This window comes from Budorcas taxicolor, chromosome 18 (genome assembly GCF_023091745.1).
Source record: "Budorcas taxicolor isolate Tak-1 chromosome 18, Takin1.1, whole genome shotgun sequence".
NCBI lineage: Eukaryota > Metazoa > Chordata > Mammalia > Artiodactyla > Bovidae > Budorcas > Budorcas taxicolor.
Genome location: NC_068927.1, coordinates 26,749,587 through 26,772,136, shown reverse-complemented (window position 1 = coordinate 26,772,136; position 22,550 = coordinate 26,749,587). Strand labels below are relative to the sequence as shown.

General features: G+C 50.3%; 1 protein-coding gene across 1 annotated transcript in view; it reads right to left on the bottom strand.

Moving 5' to 3' along the window:
- CPNE2 (copine 2) overlaps positions 1-22,550 on the bottom strand; it is a 52,481-nt gene extending 29,931 nt beyond the window's left edge. Inside the window, exons 1-2 of the mRNA XM_052656976.1 lie at positions 22,448-22,550; positions 1,675-1,892 (exon numbers count right to left, since the gene is read on the bottom strand). Of these exons, the coding sequence (XP_052512936.1) occupies positions 1,675-1,854 (180 nt within the window). The 5' untranslated portion in view covers positions 1,855-1,892; positions 22,448-22,550. The remainder of the gene's footprint in view (positions 1-1,674; positions 1,893-22,447) is intronic.

Genomic DNA, 22,550 nt, shown 5'->3' with positions numbered 1-22,550 from the left:
CCAAACCACGGAGTGGGTGACCGTCTATTTTGGGGCCTGGGCTGTGTTGATTTTTCCTCCCACCCATTCCATTTCCAAGGGCCAGAGAGCAGCAGGGATGGAAGAGGTCTTGGCCCCGGGCTATTTTTGGCCAGGGTGGCTGGCCTGGGTGGGAGAGAGATTGTAGAGGAGGGTGGGGGACTGAATGGAGGTGGGTGCCTGGGGGAGGACGGGGTAGACATCACCCCCTGAGGGGTGGGGTGGGAGTTCCGGAAATCTGGCAGATAGGACTCAGGCTTCTCCCAGCAGTCCTTGGCTGACCCCACATCCCACCTCTCACTTTTGGCTGCATCACCAGTGTGCTGGGTGAGACAGGTCAGCCCCTCCCTACTGTGGGCCCCATTTTCCCCTCTGTAAAATGGGTCAACAAGCCCATTTCCTTGGCATCCTAAGAAGGAGCCAACATCTGTGGAAACTCTTTGTAAACCACTGTATGTTCTGGGGAACACCCACTGAGGCCTCGTTAAATAACTATGAAAATTAAGAGACATAAATATGGAACCAACCAAAACTGGAAAGTTTATATGCATGTAAAATTATCTGGAAGGCTGGATACCAAACCATTCACAGCTGGTTCTCCCTGACAGGTGAGTTCCCAACCACTTTGATTTTCTGGATTGTCTCAGTTTACTACAATGCATACAGATCCCTTTTGGAATAGGAAACAAAGCCATTTTTAAACCTTGAAAGTGTTAATGGTTTGGATTTCCCAGTATCCTTCCTTAAGCTACATCTTTCCCCAGTCCACAGGCCAAAGTCTTCTAGCTCAGAAATCCTTGGCTGTGGCACCATCAGCATCCTCAGCTCTGAGGCTCTTGGAAGGTAGGCATAAAAAAAGAGAATTTCACAAATGAGGAGACAGGCTTAGAGAGGGATAGCCACTTGCCCCAAACCACACAGCAGGGAGTAACAGAGCTGGGTCTTGGCTCAGCTCTGGGACCAAAGCCTAACAGAGTTGCCTGTTTCTCTTTTTGCTCCTCACTGACTGTGCTCATTGAGGAATAAGTGGGGAAAGTTATTTTAAAAATGGAAGCAAGCATTTTGCAAAACTCTCTTTTAACCATTATAGTAACTATTATAGTATTATAGTAACTGAAGGGCTTCCCTGGTGGCTCAGTGGTAAAGAGCCCACCTAACAATGCAGGAGACACGGGTTCGATCCTTGGGTTGGAAGGATCCCCTGGAGAAGAAAATGACAACCCATTCCAATATTCTTTCCTGGGAAACCCCATGGACAGAGGAGCCTGGCGGGCTACAGTCCATGGAGTCGCAAAGAGTCGGACAACATTGAGTGACTAAACAACAACAGTAACTTAAAATATAATAAACACTAAATATAAAATTATGTAAACCTAAATCTACAAATTATTCAGTTCAGTTGCTCAGTCGTGTCCAACTCTGCAACCCCATGGACTGTAGCATGCCAGGCTTCCCTGTCCATCACCAATGAATTATAATAAACACAACTATAAATATTTTAACTAATATTATAAACATTTCAGAATAACAATTTTCCAGGTAATCCCCAGCTCCCACTCCAAGTACTTCCAAGGGCCTGACCCCAGGGAGGCAGGGGGAGCGCTCCCCAGCGACGTCGCCCACCACCCAGGGCATCCGCACACCAACGGGCCTCACCTCCATCCACCTGCCATCCGTCTCTGTGAAGAGGACACAGAAGGGGTCGGACTTGGAGGTGACATCCCGGTCCAGCAGGTTCTGGCCACTGACCGACAGCTCCACCTTGCACACGCAGTACTGGGAGCCGACGGGGGCTGCCCCCGAGGCTGGGGCACCTCCACCGGGTATGTAGGCCATGGGGGCTGGCGGCGGTGGCGGCAGCAGCGCCTCACAGTCTAGGGGGACAACGCTGAGGGTCAGAAAGGGGACAGACATCTGCTGTGGCCCTCCACACCCTGGGGAGGCACCACCAGGCCCTCAAGATGCGGAGAGAGAAGGGTGTGTGAGTGTGTGGTTGGGGAGGGGAGGGGGGTGGGGATGGGGCAAAGCCTGGAGAAAGAATGCAGGAAAAGCATGAGAAAGGAGTCTCTGTAGGTGAGGGTTTAGTTTGTCCCTGAAGTTGTTCTCTGCTTTGGTCTGGCTTTACCCGTGAGATACACGCAGGTCCAAGTTGCTCCTGTCAGAGCAGTGACACATCACGGTGGACACAGGCATCCCATTCATGTTGCCAGGAAAACCTGGGCTTCTCCTGAGCAACTGACACCTTGGCGCCTTGCGACACCGAGGCTCGCTCATTCACTCCAGAGTGTTTACCAAGCGTCTGCTGAGTCCCAAGAACTGTGCCAGGGCTGCGCCCAGCAGTTAAGAAGATGGCCCAGCCTCAGCCCTCTCTGAGCTCCTGTTCCAGCCTGGAGGGCAGCCAGGTGTTGTGGGCTGGAGGCTCCCACGGGGAGCCGGGGCTTTGTTCTGAGAGTGATGGAAGCCTTGGAGGGTTTTAAGCAGAGAGGTGACATGATCTGATTTGTGTTTTTAAAAGCTCACTCCAGCCCCTGTGGGGAGAATGGGTTGTTAGACAGAGGAGAGGCAGCAGGGAGGCCAGCGAGAAGGTGGCTGTCATCCAAGCAGAAGGATGGAGTCACAGTGGCAACCCAGGGCCCAGCCCACTCCCTGAGCACCAGCCTCTCGCTGGGCCCAGGTCTCAGGAGGCCTGGGCGAGTGTGGGGCTCCAGACGCAGCGCCCCGGGGCGTGCCTGGCAGGCAGAGGATCTGGGCAGAGACAAAGCCAGTGCTCAGCCCCCTCCCTCCCACCGTCTGTCCCTAGAACCTCATTATAATCACACCAGCCCAGAGCATCAGGACAGCACTGCAATTTGCCTGCAGGATTTATTCATGTCGTGTAAAAATTAGTTTCCATCGGAGGGGCTGGAGCGTCGCACTCCCGCTCACTGTGTGCAGCTGGGTGGCCGTGCCCCGTGGGGGAGGGGCGAGCAAATCCTCGACTCAGCGAGGAGAACAGGGAATAGTGATGTCCCGCATAGACATCATGGACTTCCCTCGTGATCCAGTGGCTAAGACTGTGCTCCTAACGCAGGGGGCCCGGATTCAATTCCTGGTCAGGGAGCTAGATCCTGCATGCCCCAATTAAAGATCCCGTGTCCTGCAACTAAGACCTGGTGCATCCAAATAAGTATTTTTTTAAAAAAAAAACAGGACATCTTGCCAGGGGGCTGAGAGAACACCTGTTTATGCTTACACCTACCCATGGAGGATGGGGAGGGGAAGCATGACAGCCACTCCCATTTTGCAGATAAGGAAACTGAGGCTCAGAAGCAGAAGTCACCTGTCCAAGGTCACATAGTCAGGAACCAGCAGAGGCAGGGCGTGAGCCAAGTCTCCGGACTCCCAGGCCAACGGATGGCGTTCTGGCCAGGTCAGGGGGACTGCTGGGCATGGTGGGAATCTAGAACCTAGGTGGGGGCTATCTGGGGTGTCAGCCAAGCCCAAGGGAGCCTGAGGCTAAGAGAGCCCCAGAGCGCCCAAGGTCACTAGTTCCTCTGGGGTTACCCTGTCCACACCCTTGCCTCTCCCATCATCACTGATGGAGTGGATTCCAGCCCACTCACCTCCTCTCCACCTCACAGGCCCCCTTTCCTAACAGCTGAGATGCCACTTGGGCCACCATCCACCCCACTGCCAAGTCAGAGACCTCTGTTTTCTTTCTGGGGGGCCAGGTTCACACACTTCCTGGTGCATGTACACACAGATACACACAAATACTTAGGCCCCCAGACTAACAAGTGTGAAGGCAAGCACTCAAGTGATCACTCAGGGGCCACTTCTTCCCGCTCTCCCCCGGATCTGAGCCACCATCACCACGCGGTTCCTGCACTGTCCTCCTTCCCCTCACTGGCTCTGTCCTGGCTGAGGGTGTGGCCAGGAGGGCCAGGTCCCACGGGAGGGTCGGACTGGGTGGGGCTCCTCAAAGCCCACTGCCACCCCACCTGGATCAGCTCACAGGCCCCAGAGAGCTGGAGTGATGGGTGGGTGGGGAAGGGGCACTCCTCCCCCAGTTAGGGGCAGGTCCCCCATCCCCAACTCACCCTCTGGCTGGAAGCTTCTAGATGCCCGAAACGGGGAACACATGGTGTCTGGAGTGGGGGCAGGCGGGGGGTCAGAGTGGATCCCTCTGTGCCAGCCGGCAGCGGGCAGGCGGGCCGGACCCTGAGGCCTGACGCAATGGAAAAAGAAACCACAGCCTAGGCTGGGCTGGGCCCCCTCCCCTCCTACTCCAGCAAGAGGGCCGGCAGGCAAGGTGTCATTAAGGGAGGGCTGGGCCTGCCATGCGCATCTGGGCAGGGCAGAAAGCTCCCTGATGCAGCGCCCATGCGCCCGGTGCCCCGCAGGTAATTGGAGGCTTCGGGCTGGAGAGGGGGTCTGGGGAGCCAGGGCCCGCTTGCGGATGGTCCTGACTCCTGGCCTAGATGGACATAAGCCTTCTGGGGTGACCAGGGCCCCAGGGTAGGAATCAGAAGGCAGGGATACAGAAGGGATAGTATTCCTTTTTACAGAAAGCTGGGCAGAGAGCAGGCAGGGCTTGGGAATTCCCCTTCATTCATTCAGTCAACATTCCTTGAGCACCTTGGGCTACAACAATGGATAAGACTCAGGCTTAAGCTCCCACAGGGTCCACTGGCCCCAGGCTTCTAAGGCATCTTACTCTTTAAGCAGAAAAAACAGAATTTAGGGACCCTGGTGCTGAGCCACACATCTAGAACATTCCAGTTTCAGCCAGAAACCTAGGAACCCATCCTTGGCCTCTCTCTTTCCTTCGCCCCCTGTCCCACTACTGCGGTCAGCCCTGCCTCCCAGATGTGCCCAGTGTCATCCCCATCTCTCGCTTCTACTCCCCTGGCCAACGTCAGGCCTCCCTGAGCAACCCCAGGCTCTCTTTTCCACACCAGAGCCAGAGGGAGTCTTGAAACGTGCACTCTGGGGGCAGGGGCTTCCCTGGTGGCTCAGTGGTAAAGAGTCTGCCTGCCAATACAAGAAACACATTTAGGTTAGATCCCTAATCCAGGAAGATCCCACATACCACGGAGCAACTAAGCCCGTGCGCCACAACTACTGAGCCTGTAACCTAGAGCCCGGGAGCTGCAACTACCGGAGCCCGCTTGCCTAGAGCTTGTGCTCTGCAACAAGGGAAGCCACCACAGTGGGAAGCCTGAGCTCTGCAACTCCACTCTCTGCAGCTAGAGAAAAGCCCGCGCAGGAGCGAAGATCCAGGACAGCCAAAAATAAATACGTTAATTAAGAGGAAAAAACATGCAAATCAGATGCTACCACAGCTCTCCCTGAAAATCTCCCAGGGCCTGCACTTCCTGGTCACACAACCCAAATCCTCTCCCGACCCTCCCCCTCCGCCACGCTCGCCCTCGCTCCCTGTGCCCCAGCCGCACTGGTCTCCTCCCGCTCTGCAAATGTGCCAACCTCGCTCCTGCCTCAGGGCCTTTGCACTTGCTCTTCCCCCTGCCAGAGATGCCTTTCTTCACACGACAGATCTTAGTTGTCAGCTTAATGTCACCCCCCTAGAGGCCTTCCCTGGTCACCCAAGCAAATGGACTCTCAGCCCCACACCATTTTCCCTGCAGATCAATGTGATACACAAGCATTTTACTATCTGTCCATCTGCCTTGTGCGCTGCCTGTCCCTCTAGAGTGTACATTCCACAAGGGAAGGATCACCACGGTTTTCCCAGCACCTAGAAGAGCACTTACACTGTGGGCAGGTGTGGGATAAATTTGTGCCAGATGAATGAGGGAGGGACTGCCCCCTCCCCCGCCAGCCCCAGAGGAATCACAACCACTGCCCCACCGCACACATCACTCAAGAGACCACAAAGCCCTTTCTGAATCCTGGGACCCTCATCACTGCTCCAAGAGGCCAGCACTAGAGGGGTTCACAGTCCCACTTCACAGAGGTACAAACTGAGGCTCAAGAAGGGGCAGTGGTGCCAGGGAAGGATGGTGCTGAGGCTAAGAGCTGTGGCCACCCAACTCCATCCTTCTCCCTCACTGCTGACCCCAGTGGCTCAGGACCCAGCAGCTGGTTATGCACCCCACCCACTGTGGGGAAGAGATGCCAAGGTGGCCTGCAGAAACCCCAATTCAGAGATGGACAGTGATGGGAGACACTGAGAGGGGCAGGCTCAAGGGGCAGGCGCGGGGAGAGGGATGGCAAGGGCAGGGGAGGCAGCGGCGGGGGGTGGAGACAGAGACCCAGATGGCGAAGAGGGAGATGGGAGGTGGAGCTGCACAGGGAGGCAGCAGCCTCCACTGCAGAGTCTCATCCGGTGGCGAGCAGGGGGCAAGTGCAACAGCAGGTGCCCTGTCAGAACTGGGGGCCTCGTGTGCCCTCTCAACAAGCCTGCTCAACCTGACACCTAAAAAATGAAATCCTCTTTTCAGTGCTAACCGCACGAAGTGATGCTCTATAGACTCTTGTCGTGGAAGTTAACAAGGATAGGAGGGAGGTCCTCTGGACAGTACGGTATCAGAGTTGAGAGCACAGACTCTGGACTCAGACTGTCGGGGTTTGAATCCTTGGGGCTTTCATTTACCTGCTGTTTGGTCTCAGGCAATTTACTTAACCTCTCTGGTCTTTGTTTCCTCTCTATAAAAAACAGGAACAGGGACTTCCCTGGTGGTCCAGAGGTTAAGAATCTTCCTACCAATGCAGGGGCCAGGGGTTCCATCCCTGTTAAGATTCCACATGCCTCAGAGCAACTAAGTGCCATGGGCCATAGCTATTGAGCCTTCGTGCCTAGAGCTCCTGCCCTGCAACAGGAGAAGGCACTGCAATGAGAAGCCCGTGCACTGCAATGAAAAGCACCTTCTCACCACAGCTAAAGAACGTCTGCATCCAGCAATGAAGATCCAGTGCAGCCAAAATTAAATAAATAAAATACAGAAACCGTAAAAAAAAAAAAGGAACAATAAAAGCACTTTCATCAGGTATTGATATCGAGGATTAAGTGAGGTGAAGCACTTAGAATGACACTCTGCAGCTCCTGCTATTAGCAGTGATTCCAGGTGGCTGGGGTCAGGGGGACAGAAGTGTGAGGTTTCCAGTGCGTATAAAGGGGACTAGCGGTTAAAACTGGTTGAGTATATGGTCCTAGGCTCCCCTTCTCAGCTGGAAGACACAGCTCAGAGATGCCAAGGGAGACCAGGATGGTGAATGCAGGGTCAGGGAGGGAATAACAGACTCAGACCCCACACACTTCAAGGTCTACACTCCTGGGTCATGGCCCCCAGGATCCTGAGGGCATCTGAGCCTTCATTCAGGCAGCAGACCGTGCTCACTGGGGTCTGGTCACTGACAGCAGAGGTTCCCAGAGTGGCCTCTACTGTCATCGCTCCAACTCTGGTTCCCAGTTGGGCCTCCTCCCTCCCTCCTGCAGGTTCCTGGGCCCCAAACAGACCTGCTTAGTCAGAGTCCCCAGAGTGGCATTTGTGTTTTAACAAGCCCTCCTGGTGGCAGGGCTTCCCTGGTGGCTCAGACGGTAAAGATTCTGCCTGCAGTGCAAGAGACCTGGGTTTGATCCCTGGGTTGGGAAGATCCCCTGGAGAAGGGAATGGCAACCCACTCCAGTATTCTTGCCTGGAGAATTCCATGGACAGAGGAGCCTGGCGGGCTCCAGGTCATGGGGTCTCAAAGAGTCAGACACGACTGAGCAACTGACACTTTCACGTTCCTGGTGACACTAGCAGTGGGTTCAGGACACACAGATCCCAGAGGGGTGGGTAGGTGGGGCATCTTGTTAAAATGCAGTTGCCAGTGCCCACAGGTCTGGGGAGGGAGCTAAGAGTCTGCATTTCCAACAAGCTCCTAGGTGCCACTGAGGCGGCCCATCTGAGACCACACTTTGAACACCAACCTGCTCCATGGCCCCCAGTGGCTGACCACACCCAGGGATGGCTGTGGTTTAGCCTACTCTTGGCATAATGAGGCAGTCATCATACTTGGTCCCCATAAAAGCCCTGCCAGCTTCACACACTGAGTTCCTGCTGTGTCTCGACAGACCTCTGAGTCTGTAGGCTCTGGTCTTAGGTGGTGACACCCTGGTAGCCGGAACCCTTGGTTGGCCAGCCACATGCCTGGTCCCCACTGGCCCTGATGGCTGTGTTTACTGAGCTTTCAGGGTGGGAATGTGCCTTGAATGCATCCAGATCTAAGTTGCCTCCTTCACCCCATTTCCCAAAGGAGAAGACCCAGGAAGAAAAATGGCAACTGTGTTAGAGTTCTCCCGAGAAAACAGAACCACTAGGAGGATATCTGCATAAAGAGAGATTTCTTTTAAGGAATCAGTGCATGCATTTGTGGGGGCTGACAAGTCTGACATCTGCAGGGTGAGATGCAAAGCTGGAAATTCGGGTTACAGTTGATCTTGTATTCTTGAGTCCCAAATCTGGGCACTAGGCAAGGTTTCTCTGTTGCAGTCTTGGGGCCAAATTCCTTCTTCTGGGAGAAACCTTAGTCCTTTCTTTTAAGGCCTCTGATTGATTGAATGTAGCCCACCCACGTAATGGAGGATTAACATAAGTCTACCGATTTAAATGCTAATCACATCTGAAAAATACCTACAAAAGCAACATCAGATAGGTGTTTAACTGAACAACTGGTCACCGTAGCCTAGCCAAGTTGACACAGAAGATTAACCATCAGAGCAACCTTCAGGTCCTGGGAGACCTGCCTGGGGCAGGAAAACAAGGTGCTGAGGCTGGAGTTCTCAGCCAGCCCTTCCTAATCATGGGAGCTAGGAGAGCCCACTCCTATCCTGTCAGCTGGCAGGGAAGACAGGTGGTGGCGTGGCTGGGCAGACAGAGACAGGAGGTAAACAAGAGTAATAACAACACCTGCCTGAGGCACTGGGCCCAGTGTGCTACAGACTTTAACTTCTATAGCTTCACAACATCCTTGAGCAAGGAGCTCTCACCACTCCCACTCTCCAGATGAGCAAACTGAGGCTTGGAAGGATTTGCATTCCAGAGCCTCTGCTAATATGATTCTGGACAAGTCATAGGCCTTTCTGAGTCTTCACCTTGACAGCCTCCCCCCCCCCCCCCCCCGCCCCACACTGCCTCAACACATTTCTGGTTCTAGCTATGCTGTTCACAGGGTCCCAACAATACTTTTTCACACCTCCGTAATTTTGCACATGTTGTTCCATCTGCCTGGAATGCCTTTCCCTCTTCTTGAGTTAGCTCTCTCCTTCTTCAAACTCAGCTGAGCAAAACCAAACAAAATCAATGTTGCTATGCTCCCACCCCCAGGATAAAATCTTAAAAGTTGGTCCAGTGGTTAAGTCTCCGTGCTTCCACTGCAGGGAGTGTGGGTTTGATCCCTGGTCGGGGAACTAAGATCCTGCATGCCATGCGGTGTGGCCGAAAGGAGTAAATAAAAAAATATGTTTTAAAAGCTGGCAATACCAAGTGTCGGCAAGGATGTGGAGCAACTAGAACTGTCATGTGCTACCAATGGGAGTGAGGACTGGGACAACTACTTCGGAGAAAAGTCTGGCAGTGTTTACAAAGCTAAATAAAAGTATCCGTTATGACGATCCCAGCAATGCCCAGCAGAAACATGCAGTATGTTCCCCAAAAGACACACCTGAGAACTTCCAGAGATAGCCCCAGGCCAGGAGTCCCCTATGTGCCTATCATCAGGAAAGGGGATAAATAAACAATGAATGCGCACACAGTGGACTGAACTGCCCTGAGCCCAAGGAAGCACAAGGACACCAACATGCTGAGTGGAGGAAGCCAGACACAAAGGAGCATGTCATCCTGTACCATCTCATTCTGTTGCTGTTGTTCCATCACCCAGTCATGTCCAACTCTTCACGACCCCATGGACTGCAGCATGCCAGGGCCCCCTACCCCCCACCATCTCTGGGAATTTGCCCAAGTTCATGTCCATTACATCAGTGAAGTTAAACTCAGACAAAACAAATCTATGTTGTTGGGAGTAGGGGTTGCAAGATAGTGGGGGAGGGTGTGAGTGACTGGGAGGGGCTACCAGGGGGCTTCGGGACAGTCATGTTTGTGTCTCAGTCCAGGGAGTGCTAACGCAGATGTTTTCGGTTTGTGAACAGTCATTGAGTTGTACACCTGGGAAGTCTGCTCTATATTGTGTATTATACTTCAACAAAATGTTTAAAAAAAAACACAACTTGGAGACTGCTCTACAAATCGCCCCCTGAGCCCCTGGCCCCAGACAGGGATGCACTTAAACTGTCACCATATTGCAACCACTGACTTAGGAAATCCAGGTCTATTTTCATCTCTGTTGTTCCAAGCGCAGAGAAGCATAGAATGAGAGCTCGACAAACCCTTGCTGAAAGTACAGAAGAGTTAGGGTGAAGGGGAGACGACCCATGGCATCTTGGAATTGCAGAGGCCCACGACTAGGATGCAAAGAATCCAGAACCCTGGGATTCCAGAAATTAGGACTTCACTGAATCTCTGAGCTTGAAAGGCTTGAGTTTATCTCTCCCACCTTCCAGCCACAGCCCCACCATCCCCATGTCCCACAGCCCTGGTTCTCTGAAGTATATGTGTGTGGGGGTCCAGCCCCCAGCTGCTCATACCCCCTGGGGCCCTCCCTGTCCACCCACTGCTGCACTGGCCCCCGCCAGCAGGCATGCAGCCCCCAGAGAACAGCCCAGTGCTCTTGTCAAGGTGGAAGGGGCCAGCATTTTGACACAAATCACTTCTCCACTTTAACTGAGGCTGCTGTGCCCTGAAAATGCTGTGCTCCCGACAGGCAGTCAGACTATTGTAGGGATAAATATAGATACAGACAGTGTGGGGAGGAGGCTGCTGCAGGGGTCAGCCCTGATGCCCCCTTCTATCCTCTGAGGCCCCCAGCTTTGGCCAGACCACACCCAGAGGGAGATTATTCCCTGCAGCCCCCACCAAATCCATAAGCTTTAGACTTGGGGGAGGGGGCCTCCTCTAGGATCCCAGGGACCCTGGTTCCACTGAGCCTTGTTTGGAAGGGCTCGGTCCCGGGGTCTCCCAGCCTACCACCCTAGGGGTTGGCCCAGAAGGCTGAGCGGCAGCCTCTACCCTGACCTCCAAGGAGTCAGGCACCAGGTTCTGCCCATTTTTTGCCCCCACCCCATGTCTCAGCTCCTTTATCTGCAAAGTGGGGCTGGCCATACCCTCGCCTCTGGCCTACAAGTAAGCACTCTAGGGGATGGGCGTAGTTGGACTCTGGGATGCAGAAAGTATATCAGGGACCTGGGAGGGGGGGGTCTGGCCAGACTCAGAGTGGGGAACAAGCTAATGGAGGGTGGAGGGCATGGTGACAATGACCACCAGCCAAAGTCATTCCAACCTAGCTTCATTCAAAGGGTAGCTGCCTGTAGCTACCAGGAGCTGCAAGTGGAGCAGCCTCAGGGACTGGGGTATAGCCCTGGGGCTCTAACCTCTGGTGCCCACACCCACCCAGGGGCCCTCCATGGGGAGACTAGGAGACAAGGGCTCCCACCTCTAGATGTGAACTCCCCACAAGTCGTTTTCGCTCTCTGCCTCAGTTTCCCTGCCTGTCAGGTTGCAGGCTCCTCCCAGCTTTGGGGAGTCTACATACAGGCCTCTGTCTTTGCTGGGCTGCACCAGGCTTCTAGCCCAAGCTCCCGCCCAGAATCTCCAGGCTGATTGGGTCTGAAAGGTCGTCTGGGCTCACTCAAACGTCTGAATGGCCTTGTGGGCTCCTACCACGGCTGGGCACCCTAGCTCTCTGCAGATGGGACTCCCCACTTTTTGTTAAGGGTTTTCATCCTACCACACTGAAAAGGCGCCCAGCCACCCCTTCCCATCCAGACAGTGTGGAGGGGCCTCTCCAAGCCTCCATATCCCAGGTCACCCGGCCCCCAGTCTGCCTCAGCGAGTCCTTCTGGGCACGGACATGGCCATCTGCCCCCCAGCTCCTGGTCCCAGCTCTCAGGAAGTCTTCACGCAGGAGATGGAAATAATAGCATTGACTGAGTGCCTGGCCCTGTCCTGAGGTTTCCACCATTCCATTTAGGCTGCCCTGCAAGCCTGGCAGATGAGCCCTATTACTACCATTCCATTTCACAGATCAGACAGCTGAGGCACAGAGAGGTCACATAACCCACCTATCAGAGGCAGAACTGTGTCCCCTGGAAGAGGTGTTAAACCTTCACCCCTGGCACCTTAGAATGCGACCTTATTTGGAAACAGGGAAGTTGCAGATGTGGAGTTAAGATGAGGACATCCTGGAGCACCATGGGCCCTGATTCCCCCGTGACTGATGTCTGTAGGGGAGGATAACGTGTGAGACACAGAGGGAAGGCGGTCATGGGAAGGGAGCAGAGACTGGAGTGACACTGCCACAAAGCAAGGGATGCCTGCAGCTACCAGGAGCTGGAAGAGGCAAGGAGGCACCCTCCCCTAGAACCCGCAGAGGGAGCACAGCCCCGCCAACACCTTGAATTTGGACTTCCAGCCTCCAGAACTGTGAGCGAATACATTTCTGTTGTTTGAAGCCACCCAGTTTGAGGTGCTTCATTACAGGGGTCCTGGGAAGCTAATATTCCACCCAAGGTCACTCAGCTAGGCAGGGGCAAAGCAGAGTGTGAAGTGAGGCAGGGCCCACTGTGCTCTTGCCCAGCCCAGCACATCCCTCGGGGAGCCCATGGGGATGGGACTTTGACTCGGGAAGATTGTTGGGACCCTGAAGGAGGGAGCAGTTGGACAGCACCATCTGCTGGGAGCCAAGCATGTGGTCTCCCATGTCATGGGGAAGGGGACAGTCAGGGTTCAGCGGGCAGGCCAGATGCCCCAAGCTCCTGAGGGGACACGAGAGCCACCGAAGGAGACAGAGATGGGAGTGCTGGAGGGAACAGGCTCTTGGAATACCCTGGGCAAGTTCCCACCTCAGGGCCTCTGCAGGTGCTGCTCTCTCTGCCCGGACACCTCTCCCGCCTTCATTCATTCAAAAACACCCACGGAGCACCTGCTGGGAACCAGCCATGATGTCATTAACATCTCAGCTTGAATGTCACCACCTCCTTCTCCAAAGTCTCCTTGACCCACGTCTCCCCCTACCCTATCACATCTCAATTACTCACCTGGCTTTATTTTTTCTATGGCATTTTTGACCACCTAGAGTTTTCCTATCTCTTTGTCATTTGCTTGCCTTCCTCTGTCCCCTCAACTCTATTTGGAGCTCTGTAGTTGTGCCTCAGCTTTGACACAGTGCCTGGCACAGAGGAGCTGGTTCAGAAAATATTTGCTGAGAAGTCTGCCCAGACAAGATGGCAAATAGAAGGATCTGAGCTCACCTGCTCTCATGAAAACATCAAAATCACAACTAAATGCTGAACAACCATTAACAAAAAAGAAGTGGAATCTACTAAGAAAAGATCTTCTACTTCCAAAGACAAAGAAGAAGCCACGATGAGATAGGGAGAGACACCAGAAGCAAAAGGAACCATGACCCTGCAGCCTGTGAGACTGCAGACACAGCAATTAGATAAAATGAAACAGCAGAGGAATATGTTTCAGATGAAGGGACAAAATGGAACCCCAGAAGAACAACTAAGTAAAGTGGAGACAGGCAATTGACCTGAAAAAGAATTCAGAGTAGTGATAATAAAGATAATCCAAGATCTTGAGAAAAGAATGGAGTGCACAGATCAAGAAGATATAAGAAATGTTTAACAAAGAAAATTCAAACAGTCAGAGATAAATAATAACATAACCAAAAGAAAAAATACAGTGGAAGGACTCAATAGCAGAACAGATGAGGCAGAAGAATAAATAAGTGAGCTCAAAGACAGAATGGTGGAAATCACTGCCATGGAAAAGAATAAAGAAAAAAGAATGAAAAAAAAAAGAGGACTCTGGGACAACATTAAATGCATCGATATTCACATGATAAGGGTCTTAGAAGGAGAGAGAGAGAAGGGGTCTGACAAAACATTTGAAGAGAAAATAGCTGAAAACTTCTTTAACATGGGAAAGGAGACAGTCACCAAGTCCAGGAAGCACAGAGAGTCCCACACAGATATACCCACGGAGGAACACACTGAGACACGTATTAATCAGACTGACAAAAATTAAAGACAAAGAGCAAATATTACAATCAAAAAGGAAAAAGCAACAAATAACAAAAGAGAATGCCCATAGGTTATCAGCTGAGGTTTCAGCAGAAACTCTGCCGGCCAGAAGGGAATGACATGATATATTTGAAGTAATGAAAGGGAAAAAGCTACAACCAAGAATACTCTACCCAGCAAGGCTTTTATCCAGATTCAATAGAGAAATCAAAAGCTTTATAGACAAACAAAAGCTAAGAGAATTCAGCACCATCAGACCAGCTTTGCAACAAATGCTAAAGGAACTTCTCTAGGGCAAAAAGTAAAGCCCACAACTAGAAGCAAGAAAATCACAAACAGGAAAGCTCACTGGTAAAGGCAAACATACAGTGAAGGCAGGCAATCATCCATATGCAAATATGATATCAAAACCAGCAACTGTGAGGAAAGTACAAGTGCAGGATATTTGGAAACACATTGAAGTTAAGAGACCAGCAACTTAATACAATCTTGTTTATATATCAAACTGCTATATCAAAGCCTCATGGGAATTGTAAACCAAAAATCTACAATAGATGTACACAGGAAAATGGAAAAGGAATCCAAACACAACGCTAAAGATAGTCATCAAATCACAAAAGAACAAAAGAGGAAGGGAAGAAAACAGACCTACGAAAACAACCCCAAAGCAATTACCAAAATGGCAACAAGAACGTACGTATTGGTAATTACCTTAAATGCAAATGGATTAGATGCTCCAACCAAAAGACACAGACTGGCTGAATGGATATAAAAACAAGACCCATACATATGCTGGCTACAAGAGACCCACTTCAGATCTAGGTACACAAACAGACTGAAAGCGAGGGGATAGAAAATGCAAACAGAAATCAAAGCTGGAATAGTAATAGTAATACTCGTGTCAGACAAAATTGATTTTAAAATATTGTATAAGAAACAAAGAAAAATACTATATAATGATCAAGGGATCAATCCAAGAAGATGCAACAACTGTAAATGTAAATACACCCAGCACAGGAGTATTTTAACTTATAAGGCAAATACTAATAGCCATAAAAGGAGAAATCAACAGTAACTTTGGGGGACTTTCACATGCACTTACATCAATGAACAGCTCATCCAGACAGAAAACTGATAAACAAACACAGACTTTAAATGACATATTAGACCAGATGAACTTAATTCATATTTATAGAGTATTCCATCCAAAAGTAGCAGAACACACATTCTTCTCAAGTGCACACAGAACATTCTCCAGGATAGATCATATGCTGGGCCATAAAGCAAGCTTTGATAAATTTAAGAAAATTGAAATCATCTCAAGCATCTTCCAACCATAACACTATGAGATTAGAAATGAACCATAAGAAAAAACTGTAAAGAACATAAACATGTGGAAGCTAACCAAGACGGTACTAAACGAAAACAAAACACGATGATCCAAAACATACGGGACACAGCCAAAGCAGCTGTAAGAGCGAAGCTTACAGCAACACAATCTCACCTCAGGAAACAAGAACACTGCCAAATAAACAACCTAAATTTACACCCAAAGCAACTAGAAAAAGAAGAACAAACAAAACCCAAAGTTTAGCAGAAGGGACGATATCATAAAGATCAGAGCACAGATAAATGAAACAGAGATAAACAAAACCAATGAAAAGACCAATGAAACTAAAAAGTTTCTCTTTGAAAAGAGAAAATTGATAATCCTTTAGCCAGACTCATCAAGAAAAAAAAAAGCAAGAGTGCTCAATAAAATCAGTAAAATCAGAAATGAAAAAGGAGAAGTTGCAATGGACATCACGGAAATACAAACGGTCATAAGAGACTATATGAGCAACTATATGCCAATAATATGGACAACCTCGAAGAAACAGATGAATTCTTAGAAGGGTACAGTCTCCCAAAACTGAACCGGAAGAAATAGAAAATATGAAAGGCCCATCACAAGCATTGAAATTGAAACAAAACTCCCAACAAACAAAAGTGCAGGACCAGATGGTTTCACAGGTGAGCTCCATGAAACATTTAGAGAAGAGTTAACACCCATCCTTCTGAAACGATTTCAAAAAATCACAGAGGAGGGACTCTCCTGGTGGTCCAGTGGCTAAGACTCCATGTTCCTAATGCAAGTGGCTATGTTCAATCCCTGGTCAGGGAACTAGATCCTATTAACACATGCCTCAACTGACCGTTTACACAATACAACTAAATATCTGAAGATCCTTCATCACACAGCAAAGATCAAAGACCTGGCACAGACAAATAAATAAATATATACACACACATACATACATACACATATACACACATATGTGTATACACATATACACACATATGTGTATGTGTGTATATGTGTGTGTGTATATATAGTTAAATTGCAGAGGAAGGAACATTACTAAATTCATCTCTAAAGCCACAATCACCATGATACTAAAACCAGACAAAGATATCTCTCTCTCACACACACACTATTATAGACCAGTATCACTGAGAAACATAGATGCAGAAATCTTCAACAAATACTAGCAAACTGAATCCAACAATACATTAAAAGGATCACACACCATCACCAAGTGGGATTTACCCCAGGGATGCAGGGATTTCTCAATATCTGCAAATCAATCAGTGTGATACACCACATTAACAAACTGAAGAATAAAAACTATATGACCACCTCAAAAATGCAGAAAACACTTTTGATAAATTCCAACATTCATTTCTGATAAAAACTCTCCAGAAAGTGAACAAAGAGGGACTATACCTCAGCTTAATAGAGGCCATATATGACAAAGCCATAGCTAACATCATACTCAAAAGTAAAACCTTGAAAGATCAAGAATAAGACAAGGATGTCCACTTCTACCACTTTTATTCAACATAGTTTCGGAAGTCCTAGCCATGGCAATCAGAGAAATAAAAAAAGGAATCCAAATTAGGAGCAAAGTAAAACTGTCACTGTTTGCACGTGACATGACACTATACATTTGTTGTTGTTTTTCAGTTGCTAAGTCATGTCTGACTGCAAAATACCTAAAGATGCTACCAGAAAACTAGTAGAGCCCATGAGTGAATTTAGTAAAGTCGCATGATAAAAAAAAATACAAATCTGTTGCATTTCTATACACCAAAAGCAAAAGATCAGAAAGAGAAATTAAGGAAGCAATCTTATTTACCACTGCATCAAAATGAAGAAAACACCTAAGAATAAACCTACCTAAGGAAGCAAAAGACCTGAACTCTGAAAACTATAAAATACTGATGAAAGAAACTGAAGATAACACAAATAGATGGAAAGATATACTGTGTTCTTGGACTGGAAGAATCAATACTGTCGAAATGACTATAGCACCCAAGGTAATATAGAGATTCAATGCAATCCCTATCAAATTACCAATGGCATTTTTTGCAGACCTAGAAGAAAAAAAATCTTAAAATTTGTGTGGAAACACAAGACTCTGATAATCGAAAGCAATCTTGAGAAAGAAAAACTGAGCTGAAGGAATTAGGCTCCCTGGCTTCAGAATATACTGTAAAGCTGCAGTAATCAAAACAGTATGGCACAAAGACAGACTTAGAGATCAATGGAATAGGACAGAAAGCCCAATAATAAACCCGTGCAGCTATGGCCAACTAATCTATGACAAAAGGAGGCAAGACTATAACGGAGAAAAGACAGGCTTTTCCATAAGCCGTGCCAGGAAAACTGGACAGCTACATGTAAAATAATTCTTTTACATCATATACAAAAATCAAATAAAAATCAATTAAAGACCTAAATGTAAGACTGATACTATAAAACTCTTAGAGGAAAACATAGGCAGAGTGCTTTTTGACATACCACAGTAATATTTTTTTTATTCATCCCCTAGAGTAATGAAAATAAAAACAAAAACAAATGGGACCTAATTAAAAACTTATGCATAGCAAAGGAAACCATAAACAAAACAAAAAGACAGAATGGGAGCAAATGATGCTACCAACAAGGGATTAATTTCTAAAATATACAAACAGATTATGTAGCTCAATATCAAAACAAATAACCCAATCAAAAAATAGAGATCTAAACAGACATTTCTCCAAAAAAAAAAGATGTATACATGGTTAAAAAGTACATGAAAAGATGCTAAACACTGCTAATTATCCCGAAAAATGCAAATCAAAACTACAATGAGGTATCACCTCACACCAGCCAGGCCATCATCAAAAAGTTTACAGACAACAAATGCTGGAGAGGATGTGGAGAAAAGGGAATCCTCCTACACTGTTGGTGGGAATGTAAACTGGTATGGCCACTACAGAGAACAGTATGGAAGTTCCTTAAAAAAACTGAAAGTAGAACTACCACCCCATCCTATCCTATCACTATCATTCACAGCAACACGGATGGACCCAGAGATGATCACACTAAGTAAGTCAGAGAAACACAAGTATTATGTATCACTTATACGTAAAATATTTTAAAGGGTTATACAAATGAACTTCTTTACAAAATAGAAATAGACTTTGCAAACAAACTTACCAAAGGAGAAAGGTGTGACAGTCGGGGGTTGGGGGGAGATGGATAAATGAGGAGGTTGGGATTAACATATACACACTACCATATATAAAACAGATAATCAACAAGGACCTATTGTATAGCGCAAGCAACTCTACTCAATATTCTGTAATAACCTATATGGGAAAAGAATCTGAAAAAGGATGGATATATGTATAACTGAATCACTTTGCTGTACACCTGAAACTAACACAGTACGATAAATCAACTATAATATAAAATAAAAAGTTTTTAAAGTCTGTGAATAAACAAATCATACCTAAAACAGTAAATAAACCCTTGACATATTGACATGCGCTATTACAAAATATTGTTGAGGAATGAATAGATGGCTGCATGATGAGAAAAGCCTTCCTGAATGGCAGGGAGCCAAAGCCATCGGTGGAAACCACACTACCTGGGCAAAGCCCTCTTTGGTTTACAAGCCCTTTCATAGCTGCCTTTAAGGACCACGTGAAGAAAGCAAAGGAACAGCTCCTGATGGAAAGTTCCTGCATGGCTAGATGAAGAAACTGAGGCCAAAGAGATTAAAAAACGTGGCCCAGGTCACCTGGAGGATGGGTGACTCTCCCCAGAACACCCCAGATCCCTGAGTCTGCAGACAATGACCCACCCAGGTCAGCAGCTGCCATGCCCTCCTCCCCCAGATCCCAGGGTGGATCAGTGCTGGATGAATCTCACCTCTCCCAGACTCACACCTTTCCCTTCCCCCAGGCCAGCGCTTGCTCCTCCTCCATCGGCAGGGCCACCGCCCTCAGATAGTGCCCCAGCACTCAGCACAGTGAGATAAGGATCTTCCCAGAGTCCCCAGAGGGTGAGCTCTGGACTCTTCCGAGTTCCATGACCTAACATCACAGACCCATTCAACAAGGAGGGGCAGACTCAGCCATCTTTCCAACACCGACCGAGTACCTGTAAGTGCAGGGAAAATGCCCTGAATAGGATGGACGTAAGATGCCCTTGTAGTCCCTGGAGCTGACCCTCTGGGGAGGAGGGCAGAGAACAAGCTGACATACACACACCACCCCCACCCCCCAGGTGAGGGGAGAGTGGCCAAGAGCCCAAGAAAAACTAAGCAAGGTGATGCGACAATGAGGGAGGGATCAGCCGCTAGTCGTTTCATCTCGCCACTGGTGGAGAAATGCTCCAGGCCATGGGCCTGCACACCCCTTGGCTTCACCACAGAGCAGAGGCCGGGTGGCCCAGCAAAGGGAGGGGACACTGGTCTGGGAGCCAGGAGATGCCGTGGGACTTCAGGAAGCCTTGAATCCCCTTGGGACTCGCATCCTCCCTCTGGGGAACGGGGGCGGGCCATGATTCATCTTCTCCACCTGCTGCCTTCCCAGATCCTAGGGTGACCTGGCCTCCCAGCTCCCAAAGAGCCCACCCTGTGTCCTGTGGTGGGGGGAGGGGAGCAGGCAGGAGGGGAGGGAACCCTGCCTCCTTTCTGAGGCCATATTCTCTCAGCTGGAGGGGGCTGGATTCCTGAAGTGACCACTGGTGACTCAGCAGCCCCTGCAAGTATTTGAGGAGGGGACAGCATCAGGCAGATGGGACCCCGGCCTCGACTGAGAGCTTCTCAGAGCTTGCCTGGTGACCCTGCTCCTGCGGGAATTCCTAGAGAATGCTCTTCTGTTTTCCATCACGCATTAGAGCCCTGTGAGGCCGGCCCAAGGTGGGGGAAATGGGACCACTCCACTGGATGTACCACCCCCATGGTGCTCTCTTCAGCCTATTGGCCCCTTCCTGCTCAGGACCTGCCCCTGGGAATAGCCTAAAAGTCTGCCATCTGGATTCTGAGGCTTCTCTCTCCAGGAAGAAGGGGGAAGAGAGAAGAGCTGAGCTGGCCTGACAAAATCCCAGAAGGAATCCTCAAATCAGCAACCCACATCAGGCTTACTAATATTCCCATAACCATGATAACCATGGTTAACGCTAACCCAGCGCTTATCACAGACCAGCCACCGCGCGGGCGCATGAGCCCTCTGTTGTGGAATTTAATCCTCACGGCTCCCTTTCAAGAACAATACAATCACCCTTAAAAGATTATGAAGGTGTAGAGTAGTGCTCTCACTACTGGTACAGAAACTGAGGATCTCTCTCCGACCCTCTTCTTACATCCCTGAGTTTTTAAATCTTATGGCCTCTGGGAGGAAGGTCCCATGTCCACCAGTGCACCTAATTTTGCAGAACACCTGCCCCCTGCCCCCAGTTCTAGTCTCCCAGCAGCCCGGTAAACTGGATTGAGTCATATTTTGCTTCATTTTACCACCGGAAAAGCCCTTAAGCCTTAGGAGTGGCAAGGCACCTAAAAAGGGACGGGGCAGAGGGACAGAACCCAAGAGTACCCATTCTTAGCCCACAGTTCTTTCCACAGAGAAAACTGCCTGGGTGATCCCTCTCACCCGGGCCAGCTCTGTCACGTGCCTGGGGCATTCTCACTCACTGGGCTCCACGTCAAGGTACTGCAATAAAACCACTCTTTATGCTTACACCCTGCCTCTGTACGCATAGACTGTGGACAATCCGCCCATTTTACAGATGATGACCTGGAGACTCAGAGGGAAGGTTTCAGCCAGGGGCCCACTGCTGGCTAGGTGTTCAGACCCAGGTCTCCCCAGCTCCCCATGAGGGCTGGTCAGAGGCAGGCTGCAGCTCCCGAAGGTTACAACCTGGCTTCTCTCCCCAGTGACTGAAGCTGTGGGTACCCCCAAGAAACTGAAAAAGTTCCCCCATCCCTCAGTGACAACTGACACCCCTAGGGGAGGAAAAACTAAGGGTCAGTGGGACAATTCTCCCAGATCCTCCGCCCCCTCGTCACTTCCCCCAACACGTAACAGGGCCAGGGGGAGTCCCAAACAGCAAGCACCACCTCCACCTGGCTACCAGAGCCCTGAGTTCCACCTTTGACCCTGGGCAAATCACAGCCCTCTCTGAAGGAGCCCCTTCCCCAAAGAGGCGTGCCCAGCGAGGCTGGGGGATGGAATAGGAAGAGGAAAGTCAGAGCCCTCTATCTTTTCAAAGGAACAGCGCTGCGGGAAGACGAGGACCTGGAAGACAGAAAGGGTCTCGCTCTTTACCCACACTTCCGCCCTCCCCGCCCCGCCCCCCCCCCCCCCCCCTCCAAACACACAGGTGCCAGACAGCTTTTGCAAGAAAAAACTAGTTTGCAAACACACTCCGACTTCTGGGAAGCTGCCCAGTTCCACTCCCTTTCTTTACTCCCCCTTCCCCGGCAGGGAACTGATTCTCTAGCAGGTCCCAGAGGCTGCGGGCGGAGGCGGGGGTGGTGGGCCCGGGTGGGAGCAGGGCAAAAGTTGGCGAGGAGCGCCGCGAGCCAGCCTGACTCCAAGACTTCCGCAGCTGCGACGGTGGCGGGACTCCACCTTCCCGACGCCCTCCCTCCCCACAAGGGTCCTCGGGCGAGGTAGGAGGGTCCGGACGCGGCTGGGCTCGGACCCCGGAGGGCACCTCCGTTCTCCAGGCACCCTGCCCTCGGCTCCCCCGCGGTCCGGGAAGATGCCAGGGCGCCCCCGCGTGGCCGGGTCGGAGCTGAGTCACCGAAACGCTGGAGTCTGGATGCGAGCCCGTGGCAGGGGCTTGGGGCTCCGCAGCCCCTCGAAGCCGAACCCAGCTTCTTTCCAGCTCGCCACTGGCTCCAGAAGCCAAGTCCCCAGGCCGAACTTGAGCCCTCGCGCCACGGGCCCCAGCCCGCCCCTTTGCCCGCCAGGGCCCCCGCTCACCGCGGGTCCGGCGGGCGCCGCTCCCCGTCACCGCGCGGCTGCCGCTCCCTGCGCTCCGGGCCACTGGGGCATCCCAGGGCGCTCCCCTGCTCGGCCGGGCCCG